The 11,570-nt window shown below is 34.1% G+C and overlaps 2 protein-coding genes across 3 annotated transcripts; one reads left to right on the top strand and one right to left on the bottom strand.

The window, feature by feature from the left end:
• Positions 1-1,093: 1,093 nt before the first annotated feature.
• On the top strand, positions 1,094-8,241 carry LOC126682824 (protein argonaute 4). Of its 2 annotated transcripts, none has more exons than XM_050378589.2 (24): positions 1,094-1,216; positions 1,709-1,751; positions 1,912-2,175; positions 2,274-2,479; positions 2,623-2,847; positions 2,934-3,070; positions 3,146-3,243; positions 3,327-3,424; positions 3,519-3,678; positions 3,776-3,892; positions 4,003-4,110; positions 4,232-4,294; positions 4,383-4,496; positions 4,581-4,746; positions 4,834-4,946; positions 5,053-5,190; positions 5,288-5,418; positions 5,518-5,583; positions 6,233-6,296; positions 6,390-6,501; positions 6,579-6,652; positions 7,339-7,433; positions 7,519-7,550; positions 7,767-8,241. In XM_050378589.2, exons 3-24 carry the CDS (start codon positions 1,915-1,917, stop codon positions 7,940-7,942), a joined length of 2,754 nt encoding a protein of 917 aa, XP_050234546.1. In that variant the 5' UTR covers positions 1,094-1,216; positions 1,709-1,751; positions 1,912-1,914; the 3' UTR covers positions 7,943-8,241. The 2 variants fall into 2 exon arrangements, with proteins under 2 accessions (XP_050234546.1, XP_050234552.1); XM_050378595.2 differs by having other exon boundaries at positions 1,709-1,747.
• A 335-nt stretch (positions 8,242-8,576) lies between these two features.
• Positions 8,577-9,328, bottom strand: LOC126665311 (early nodulin-like protein 20). The gene is made up of 2 exons (XM_050358070.2): positions 9,080-9,328; positions 8,577-9,011 (listed from the first exon to the last, which is right to left on the bottom strand). The coding sequence occupies exons 1-2, from the start codon at positions 9,246-9,248 to the stop codon at positions 8,689-8,691; spliced, it is 492 nt and encodes a 163-aa protein (XP_050214027.1). The 5' UTR covers positions 9,249-9,328; the 3' UTR covers positions 8,577-8,688.
• Positions 9,329-11,570: the final 2,242 nt, after the last annotated feature.

An 11,570-nucleotide genomic window follows, 5' to 3' on the forward strand; every position in this document is an offset into this window, starting at 1 on the left:
TTGATGGAGTCTGCCTTCTGAACCGGTGAGTAAGATCTGCAAAATAAGGTAGAAGCTAACCGGACGGTGGTTGTCCGATTAACTCTCCGATGCTAAAGTCAGTTTAGAGCTTTGAGCAGCGTTTTGTGTATATGAATGTAATTGTGATTCTAGGCATACCTCGTGCTCCTTTTATAGTAGTCGAATATACCTTGTAGAGTCGTAATAGGCAGGTGAATCCTACTTTGTAGGGATTCGGCAACATCGTAGGGATTCTCCTGATTTGCCGAGATCTACCTTAATCTGATAAGAGTCCTATTTAGGAACGTCTTCCTAAATAGTCTTATCTTCCTAAGGTAGAGTTTATCCTTCCATATATAGTGTTTGTGTCCGAATAGGACAATACTTCCATTCTTGGTCGATTATCCGAATCCCGGACCTAACGCGCTTTGGGCGGATCATGTGAGATTCGGTCTTTATTGGCATATCACCGAATCTCAAGGGATTCGGTATCTCCTTCATATCTTAGGATCTTCAGGGGGAGTCCGGTATCACATGAGGGTGGATCTCCTGTGACTCGGCTCCATTATATTTACTGTAGGATTCGATATCCATCACTAATGATGTACATATCTCTCTCTATAAAATATAAAGTCGTTTCTAAGTTTTAGAATATAGTTTAGTATTGATATTTTTATCATAAATGGAAAATTATACTAAATGATTTATGTATGGAATATGGTGAATGATTGTGATTTGAAATAGTAATTAAAGAACATGAATGATTTTGTTTATTTATAAACTTTAATTTAGATATAATTTTGTAATTATAAGTAATAAAGAAGTTAATAAATGATAATATTAAATAAAAAGATAGTAGTAATTGTTAGAGGTTTAAATGTGTATATGATAAAACAATTTAGGAAAGTGATACGAAGAGTTTGGGTTTGAGTTGGTAAAGCAAAGCGACGTCGCTGCCACAGAAAAAGTGATCCGTCATGAGGGAGGCCCAAAAGTGTAATTTGAGGAGCATGACATAAATAATACCCTAGAAACGTACGACATTAGCATCAGCGTTAAACCAAACAAAAACAACGGCAGAGAAGGGAGGAACAGGATAAGGAATTAAAAGGAGCGAAGCAGAAGATAGAAAAGGTAGTGGGGCTACATTCAGATATAAATACATAGGAGAAGCAGTTCGATTGTATTACTGGTAGCGATAGTGAAAGTTAAAGAGGTTTGTCTCTCTCTCCCTCGTTTTCTTTCAATTAATTAGGGCTTCACTTCTTCTCTCTGCTGTAATGTATTTGAATTTTCTAGGGTTTTTCAGCTGTAATGTGGCCCTTTTCTTTAATAATTTTTAGGTTTTCTTGTGCTTTTTTAAATTTTACTTGTTTTTTTATCTGGGTTTTATTTTCAAGTTTTGATTTTTTTGATGTTTTGATTTTTCAAACAATATGTGTTCATGTCTTTGTTCAAAGTTTTCATCTTTCTGTCCTTGTAATACAAAAAAGTGAGTTGCATGTCTTTTTCTTTGAGTTTACACTATATTATTGATGTTCTGTTGCGCCTCTTTGGTGCGCTTTTTGTCGCTCAATGAGTTCTTTTATTTATTATTATTCTTTTTTTCAGTGAAAACCATTTTTTAATACTCTCTCACTTTTAGTTTTTCAATTTTTTTGTATTTAGCTAAACTTTGCTTATTTATATGGGTTTTTTTTTGCTGCAGGGTGCACTCACAGCCTTGGTTTTTTGAAGCAGTGATTTTGTAGGTATATTGAACTTATGAACACTTGTTTTCCGTTTTTGCATGCGGTTTTTACTAGTCAGATTTGTTATGTTTTACTTGCTTTTCATCTCTCTCAAGTGGGTTTTGTTCTTTTTTATGATGCCCTTCAAATAATGCCTAACTTGTTGTTTATTTATTTTTAGGCGATGGATTCATTTGATCCAGCTGGAGATGGTTCCCACGACAAAAATGGGTCACAGGAGGAGGAAGCCTTGCCACCTCCTCCACCTATTCTTCCACCAAATGTGGTTCCCTTGCAAGTAGAATCCGAACCACCAAAGAAAATGGTTGTCAGGACTCCCGTAGCTAGGCGCGGTCTTGGATCCAAAGGCCAAAAAATAACTTTGTTAACCAATCACTTTAAAGTTAATGTTAACAAAGTTGATGATTATTTCTTCCATTATTGTGTATGTCCTTCCTTTATCTCTCAGTTCTCCACTTTCTTGTCTTGTATTATGTAACCTTTTTGTGTGAAATATACTTAATATTGTATTTGTTTGAACAGGTTTCTCTCTCTTATGAAGATGGACGCCCTGTTGAAGCTAAGGGTGTTGGAAGAAAGGTCCTTGATCGAGTGCATGAAACTTATGAGACCGAGTTAGGGGGAAAGAAATTTGCATATGATGGAGAGAAAAGTTTATTCACTGTTGGTGCACTTCCTCGCAACAAACTTGAGTTCACTATTGTCCTTGAGGATGTCGCTTCTAGCAGGTGGAAAATATTTATTATTCTTGGTCTATTATGTGAAGTAGATTAATTAAAAATAAGAATAATGTTTTTTTTCTACATGACATGTTTCGCTTTGGTTATCATATATTTCCCTAATTAAGTTTCTTTCTCCATTGTTTTCCCAGAAATAATGGAAATTCAAGCCCTGATGGACATGGTAGTCCTAATGAGAGTGATCGGAAGAGAATGCGGCGTCCATATCATTCAAAAACCTTTAAAGTGGATATTAGTTACGCTGCAAAAATTCCTATGCAGGCCATTGCAAATGCGCTCCGCGGACAGGAATCTGAGAACTCCCAGGAAGCCATAAGGGTCCTGGACATTATATTGCGTCAGCATGCAGCTAAACAGTAAATGAGACTTGTTAACTGAAACTTTTATTTTGATTTTTGAGGCTCTCTCTTTAAAAGATTCTAATTTAAACCGACTACCACAGGGGCTGTCTTCTTGTGCGCCAGAATTATTTTCATAACGATCCAAAGAACTTTACAGACGTAGGAGGTGGTGTTCTGGGCTGTAGAGGCTTTCATTCCAGTTTTAGAACCACACAGGGAGGCTTGTCTCTGAATATTGGTATGCAATTATCATTACAGCTTTATGATGTGCAAGTTTTGGAGATATTAATTTTCTTATTTCCTCTGTGTTTAGATGTATCAACTACCATGATAATCCAGCCAGGTCCTGTTGTTGATTTTCTCATTCTCAACCAGGGTGTGAGAGATCCCTTTTCACTTGATTGGACTAAGGTAACCTATCTAATGTGTATATTCTTCACTGTGTTATTGCTTTGTATTGAGTTGCAAGAGTTTATTCTGGTGCCTGTTGGCAGGCTAAAAGGACCCTAAAAAATTTAAGGATCAAGGCGAGTCCCTCTAATCAAGAATACAAGATCACTGGTTTGAGTGAGTTGCCTTGCAAAGATCAGATGTATGCTCTCTGTTTTTACGGTTTCTCTTACCCTCAATATATGCTCCATTTCAAAAGTTGCTAGAACTTCGACTAACCATTCTTTGTGTTATAGGTTTCAATTAAAGCAGAAGGGAAGGGATGACAGCGACATGATTGAAATAACTGTTTATGATTACTTTGTAAACCACCGTAATATAGAATTGCGCTATTCTGCTGATCTGCCATGCATCAATGTTGGAAAGCCAAAGCGGCCTACTTTTATTCCTATAGAGGTGAGAGGATCAAATATTTTATTGTGTTATATTATTGCACATTTTATGGCTTGTTCTTATGGTGAATTGATGTTTTTGTTTTTGTGTTATCCCTTAGCTTTGTTCGTTGGTGTCCTTGCAACGTTACACTAAAGCTCTCAACACGCTTCAAAGATCTTCGTTGGTGGAGAAGTCAAGGCAAAAGCCACAAGAAAGGATGAGTACTTTATCAAATGTAGGTGTCTTATTATGCATTATCTTGATTGAATGATCTAGTATTTAGTTACTTCATTTTTGTAAATCGTTTTTTAGTTAGTTTATTTTTGTAAATCCTTTTTCGTGCAGGCTTTGAAAACCAGCAACTATGATGCTGAACCTATGCTACGGTCATGTGGTATTTCAATCAATAGTAGTTTTGCTCAAGTTGATGGCCGTGTGTTGTCAACACCAAAGGTATGTCTTACCTTGGTTTTTTGTGTTTCGCTAGTTTATATGTTTGCGTGATACACTTGAAATGTAAATGTCCGCCTTTGATTATCAAAGTTAGCTTACTTGTTTTTGTTTCTTTCTACAGCTAAAAGTAGGCAATGGAGATGATCTTTTTCCAAGGAATGGTCGTTGGAACTTCAATAACAAGGTATTTGTTTATTTCTCTTGCATTTTAGTAATGTTCTTTTTGTTTTTTCACTTTTTTTAACTGACAATATCATGTGATTGTGTTGAAGAAACTCGTGGATCCATGTAAGATTGAGCGATGGGCTGTTGTGAACTTCTCAGCACGTTGTGATGTGCGTAATCTCGTACGAGATCTGACAAAATGTGCAGAGATGAAAGGCATTGTAAGCTGTCTAATTGGGTATGTTAGTAGCATGCTTAATATAGCAACTCAGCTGACTTGGTCTTTAATTCTATGTTTTTTGTAGTCTGTTGAGCCTCCTTTTGATGTATTTGAGGAGAATCAACAGTTTAGACGTGCCCCACCAACTGTTAGGGTTGAGAAAATGTTTGAACAGATACAATCTAAACTTCCTGGATCTCCAAAGTTTCTTTTGTGTTTACTTTCTGAGAGGAAAAATTCCGATGTATATGGTTAGTGGTTTAATTTTTGAAAATTTGTAAATAATGATTATTACTGGCTTCTTCTGGTTAGTGAAAATATGTTCAATTTTCTCCAAGGTCCATGGAAGAAGAAGAATCTTTCTGATTTTGGAATTGTCACTCAGTGCATTGCTCCTCAAAGGGTCAATGACCAGTATCTAACGAATGTTCTACTGAAGATAAATGCAAAGGTGATAAATTCTATAGTTTGTTATATGTTATTATATGTATTTGTGGCAATTATTTGTTATGTGGTGTGCCTATTAATTTTGGTACCTTTATCTTGAACCATTGCAGCTTGGCGGATTAAATTCCATGTTATCGGTAGAACACTCTCCCTCTATACCGCTTGTTTCCAAGGTTCCTACCATCATCATTGGTATGGATGTATCACATGGCTCTCCTGGACACTCTGATGTCCCTTCAATTGCTGCGGTATTCCACTTGAACTCGCTGAAAAACACATTCTGATTTTATGCAAATATTTTGGAATCTAAGGTATTAATTGTTGGATCATTGCTGGGATTTGCAGGTAGTCAGTTCTAGGCAATGGCCATTGATTTCTCGGTATAGGGCATGTGTGCGCACTCAGTCTCCAAAGGTTGAAATGATAGATTCTCTATACAAGCGAGTGTCTGACACGGAGGATGAAGGAATTATGAGGTTACTGATAAATAGCAGTAAAAGTTTTTTTGAAGAGATAATAGTGACTTTTTGAACTTTTGTTGAATGATTGGCGCTGTTCTTTTTCTTTCTCTGTAGGGAGCTTTTGTTGGACTTTTATTCTAGTTCAGGGAAAAGAAAACCAGAACAAATTATCATATTCAGGTATCCTGTCCATTTAAATTTAGCATTGGATGAGTATAAATAGTGCTCTTGTCTGCTTAAGATCTTTAAGAAGCAAGGTTGAGAGATTTAATAAGAGAGGTTGTCATAAAGTTGAACAATTGGTACCTTTGCTATTTGAAAACATCTTGTTTTATTGTGAATACACTTGTGCCGAGCCTAATTTTGTGCTTTTAACCCTTGCTACCGGAAAACATCCTGTTGCTTATGCCGCTTGTAAGCTTCATTTTCTGTTTGTTACTTCCTTTTTTGTCATTGGACCAAATTGTGGCCTTGTTCTCATTTTAATGCCAGATTCAGTGCAGGGTTAGTTTTTTTATACTTATGTGAACCTTTGTCAAATAGGGTTACTGGTGTTTCCATGCTTTGTTTTATCTGTATATTTTTCTTGCTTATTAGGAGCTGTTGGCTTCATAAAGCACGTTTCTACTGGCGTACTTTGTGATGACCTTCCCCCACCCACTCCTCATAGCTAGGATCACACATACAGAGACAAACCCACACTTTCTAACATGTTTAGACTATACTATATTAGTTCTAATAACAGAGCAAAATTTTATTTCTTCGTATGAAATATCAGACCAAAAGGTAGTTCCTGTTAATCCTCATTTCTTTTTACTTCATATTTCAGGGATGGTGTTAGTGAATCGCAGTTCAATCAGGTTTTGAATATTGAACTAGATCAGATTATTGAGGTTAGACTCGATTCCTTTAATTAACATGGCTTTGAAGCTTCTTTTTATTTATTAAATAAATTGGTTGTCACAACTTCATGCCAATTTTTACAGGCTTGTAAGCACCTGGATGAAAAATGGAACCCCAAGTTTGCCGTGATTATTGCACAGAAAAATCATCACACAAAATTCTTCCAGCCTGGAGCTCCTGAAAATGTCCCTCCTGGTAAACTTAATAATAATTTCATTCATACTCGTATTTGTATATCTGTTGGATAAATTTTGATATATTTGTTTTTGTAGGAACTATAATTGACAATAAAGTTTGTCATCCTCGCAACAATGATTTCTATTTGTGCGCTCATGCTGGAATGATTGTGAGTGTCAATCTAATGTCTTGCAATGTTTGAATCTGATGGCTGTTATTTTCGTTAACTGTTATGGTTACAAAGAAGACCTAGTAAATATCATCATTAAATGTTCATCAAATTCAATCAGATCAGAAGATGACATGACTTCTGTTTGAAATTATGTTACAATATGCTATGGATATAAAAGTAATAACCTTTTAGCTTTTACCTTTCTTCATATGCTGTCATGTGGTAGGTAAGCAGGCTAGCTGTCCTTCAGTTTGAAATATTCTGTTGATTTGGTAGCTTATTGAAGGTTTTTTTTTGTTTGGTAATAATAACAATTTGACACAATAAGCAGAAGCTTTTTAGTTTATTTTCCTTTCACCATATAATTCTGGTAGTAGAATGCCATTTATTGACTTGAATGACTTAGTTATGATGTGCATGTGAAATGGTGATGCATAATTTTCTTTTTTGCATGTTATATTTTACTGAATGCCATTTATCGACTTCAATGACTTTGAATGACTTGCACGTGAAATGGTGATGCTTAAAATTGTTTTGCCTGCTGTATTTCACTGAATTAACTAGGCTTTGTGCTATGTTGTCCATCTCACTAAAAATAATAACAATGCTGCATAGTAGTCATTTGAATCTTTTATGTTATTTGCTCCATATTTTTAATTTCATATTTTTACCTATTTGCTCAGGGAACTACAAGGCCAACTCATTATCATGTTCTATTAGATGAAATTGGTTTTTCGCCTGATGATCTTCAAGAACTTGTCCACTCTTTGTCATACGTGTGAGTAGATTTTTATGAAATAATTATGCAAATACTTTTGAGTCATTGACAATCAATTGAGTGGTGTTGTTGCTCATGTTTATAGGTATCAGAGGAGCACAACTGCCATTTCTGTAGGTAAGACAATTTTTTAAGCTGCTGCACAATTATTAAACAAGTACAGTTGCCATTAGCTTAAACACTTGCTATTGCCTTGGCCCTCTGCCACCTATTATATATAAATATAGAGAGAGAGTTTACTACTATGGATGACGGGAATGTTTGGAATCTCTTTAAATTGAATTTATTTATGAAGTGTTAGAATCCTGTGGGAGTGATGAGAATTTTTTGCAGTTGCACCAGTATGCTATGCTCATCTAGCTGCCACTCAGATGGGACAGTTTATGAAGTTTGAGGACACATCAGAGACATCGTCAAGCCATGGTGGGGTAACATCTGCTGGAGCTGTTCCTGTCCCACAGATGCCTAAATTGTCTGACAAAGTTTCTAGTTCCATGTTCTTCTGCTGAGCTTGGAACCGATTTTGTAAAAAGCGAACTCTGGGTGATGTCCTTTTGAAGTGCAGGGGATGCACTTGGCTTTTATTTTGACTATGGGTAGTAGTTTTTACAAGTTTATGATGCAGTGCAGTTTGGAACTAAGAAGTAGGTTCTATAGGTTTTATGATACAGTGCTGTTGGGAAGTAGTTTTTACAAGTTTTAAGGATGTAGTGCTCTGTAAGTAAGGTCTAACTTGATAACTCTGATCTTTTGTGTGCGTTTTTAGTTTTTGCTTCAATCTATGTTTTCTGCATCACTCATTTTAGTATTTCTATGTGTACTTCCATCAAGTAGAACAACAGTGTAGAGAATAAAAGTAGAACTGTTTATAAGCTAATTCTCACATGGTACCCAAATTTTCTCAAGAATTATCAGTTTCTTTGGCCAAATTATCAACTTTCTTTTGGTATTAAGTAAAAAGTATGGAGTTAAATGGCCTATAATGTTACTCTCTGATATATTTATTTGGCAGTTTATATTTATATGAACATATTTAATTTTATAAAATTCAAGGTGGAATTGCTAAATGAATTTTTAGTAAATTAAATATAAGTATATTCTAAAACTGACTGTAATTGAAGTTGATTATGATATAATGATATTTTGTGTATCCATGTGCTTTGAATCATAAGTAAATTAGGTAAATTAGATAAATATTAATGCAAGTAGAGAGAAGTTTGGCATATCAGCTGTCAAAGTTACAAACTGAAAACCATTACCAACTATGATATAGAGAGTACAGGTAGAGAAGGGTTGCCCCGTATAGAAGGAAAATGGGATGAGTGTTTGAAGCCCCATTTCGGAGTGAAGGAAGCGGTACTGGATCAGGTGGAGCAAACTGAACATTGACTGCAAGTTTCATGCCCTTAGCACAGTAGCCACGGCCGCTAAGAAAATAGTATGGCTTGGCGTTTGTCAGATTAAACACATCTCGCCCCCCTCTCGTTATATTGGTTATGAAATCTTTGTCCACGCACTTGTCGTAGCTTGTCTTGTTCACCTCCAGAACATTATACACGCTCTTATTGAATCCGAAATCTTAAGAAGAAGAAAATAAAAGAATTAGACCAGATTTTAAAATCAAGTAATTTTGTTGTAGTACTTACAAAGCCAGTCTCCAACATAGAATTGTTGATGCGTTGCCCATTCAGTGAAATTGGTATTAGGCCTCCACGTATACTTTCCTCCACCAACTTTATGCAACACTGGCTTTCCACAGTCTGCATTATTAAGCAACATGAGCATCACCACCCAAAGAAGCATGTTTCTCTCCATTTTTAGCGCTAGTGCATGGTCTTACTCAAGGAATTAATGGGGCTAAATATGCAGTGGCAGCCATTTTTAGCATGAATATGATCATATGAACATCAATATTCCATGATTGTTTATCATCACAAATTTGCTATTGCCACTTGTTTATTATGCGTATCTACAAATTAATTGTGCTGCAACTACCAAATCATGCTTTACAACTTCAGATTCAAATTGTATGAATGACTTATAAGCTGAATTATTACACATTTTCCTTGCTATAAAATAAAAGGCAAAAATACTTAAAAAAATCCCACCTTTGACTTTGTTTTCAATTGCACCACCACGTAGGAGAATTTTCAATTACACCCTATTTAGGGTTTTCAGTTTTCGTCTGTATCCCAATTGACTAAAATGACATCTTTTTATTTAGAAATAAATTTAAATTAATCCTTCATATACTAATTTATTTGTTTTTTTCAAATGGAAAAAATAATGATACAATCTCTCTATTTAGTTGGTTTTAATAATTTTATCATTAAATTAATTAAATTATCAATTTTTTTATTTTGGGGTACATATGAAAACTGAAAATCCTAAATAGGGTGAAATTGAGAATTCTCCTAGGTGGTGGTAGAATTGAAAAAAAGTTCAAAGGTGGGGGAGTTTTCAGTAATTTTGCCAAAATAAAAATAGTATTTAAAAATGGGTTTTGAACTTTTTTGTTTGACTTCATAAAGTTATATGGATTAGTAAATCCTCCTTGTCCAGGAGTTCTTCTCCTTCCCCTTCTTCAACTCCGATTGAATCTAAAATAATTTTCACATTTAAATTTAATTATTATCTAACATATCTATTTATCTATCTATAACTGTCCTATAACAACGAAAGGAGAGGGGACAGGTAAAACTACGGTAATAGGTTTCATTAAGGGTGTAATTGATGATTTAAAAGAAAAAACTAACAAAAAATTAATTTAAGTTATATAGTATAGAAAATGTTTAGTATTTAGTTAAACTTGAAACATTAAAAAATAAAGTTGAATGTAAGTCTACTTCTAACTAACTATGAGTATTATAAATCAGTAATTAGCACAAATAAGGGCCATTATATAAAGAACTACAGATAAAGTTGCTGATGGTCGCAGCTATTACAGATTCATCTGAAAATCGTGTTTGGATAGAAGAATTGCCTTCGGAGATGATGAATATTTGGTTAAAAGACAAAAGAGACTCAGTTGGCCATACATGGGTTTAGACATGCAGATTGCAGTTTCGTTTTTTCCTTGCTTTTGTTTGTTTTTAAATTTTTGTTTATCCATACAAAAAGGAGATCATTGTATGAGGGTAAGCTTTTTAAGGTTAGCGCATATATTGATGGCTAATTTCTTTGCTAGAGCCACATAATTTTTATTTTGTTTGAGAAGACAAAGTATATAAATGTTCAGTTAAAATATATGTGCCTTCCAAATTCTTCTTTATACTTTCTATATATATATTTATGTAATTTTAGTGTTTAAATATATTTACTATTAGATCATATAAAATCTCCATCCAAATTAAAAAAAATAATTTTTTAGAAACCTTGATGGGTTTGCTGAGAATTCATGTTCATAAAGGAGTGAATCTTGCTGTTAAAGATTTTGTTTTTAAAATTCCAGTGAGCCTTATGTTGTTGTCAAGTCTGGCAAACAGGTCAGTTTCTTTATTATTTTAGCTTCTTGGTTTTCATGATTATTCAATTTCTTGATGTTTTTTAGATTATGAGTCGAAAGAGATTATGATCCTTAAGATTTTTCGTAAAAAAAGAAAAACTCTTTAAGGTTTATTTATTTCTAAACAGTATTAGCTTAAGTTATATAACGAGTGTATTAAACTATTTAAATTATCATGTATTAATTTAGCATTAATTCATCCTCAAAAAAAAAGTTTAGCATTAATTCACCTCTTAATGACAACAAGTGGTATGACATCGTTTAATTTATTAGTTTATTTTTATGAGTATATCGTTAAATTGGTGGTTGTTTAAAAAAAACTATTGACTTAAAAGAGTTAAACAAAAATTAACCAATCTACAGTCATAATCATAATTAAACACCGTCTAAAATTTCAGAACCTAAATACCAATGAGTTTTAACTCAAATGCTATAAGCGCTAAGCAGAAAAATTGTTAGGTCGTGGGTTCGATTACTCCCACAAGCGCTCCCCCTCTCCAAATTATATATTAAAAAAAAAGTTTGTGATTATATATTAATTTATGTTCAAAGAAAATGTATAAATAAGAGTTTAATTTATAATAAGAATTTAAAGTTGTAACTTATTAAAAAGTAAAGTATTGTATTTAGTA

The sequence above is a fragment of the Mercurialis annua genome, linkage group LG1-X, assembly GCF_937616625.2.
Source record: "Mercurialis annua linkage group LG1-X, ddMerAnnu1.2, whole genome shotgun sequence".
Classification (NCBI taxonomy): domain Eukaryota; kingdom Viridiplantae; phylum Streptophyta; class Magnoliopsida; order Malpighiales; family Euphorbiaceae; genus Mercurialis; species Mercurialis annua.

What these genes read in the sequence shown, in the direction of transcription:
- LOC126682824 (XM_050378589.2), top strand. Translation starts at nt 1,915, where the DNA reads ATGGATTCATTTGATCCAGCTGGAGATGGTTCCCACGACAAAAATGGG. An exon ending in GGATGAGTACTTTATCAAAT is followed by an intron (nt 3,893 to 4,002) that starts GTAGGTGTCTTA and finishes TTTTTCGTGCAG; the next exon opens with GCTTTGAAAACCAGCAACTA. An exon ending in GAACAAATTATCATATTCAG is followed by an intron (nt 5,584 to 6,232) that starts GTATCCTGTCCA and finishes TTCATATTTCAG; the next exon opens with GGATGGTGTTAGTGAATCGC.
- LOC126665311 (XM_050358070.2), bottom strand. Translation starts at nt 9,248, where the DNA reads ATGGAGAGAAACATGCTTCTTTGGGTGGTGATGCTCATGTTGCTTAAT. An exon ending in CTATGTTGGAGACTGGCTTT is followed by an intron (nt 9,012 to 9,079) that starts GTAAGTACTACA and finishes CTTCTTCTTAAG; the next exon opens with ATTTCGGATTCAATAAGAGC.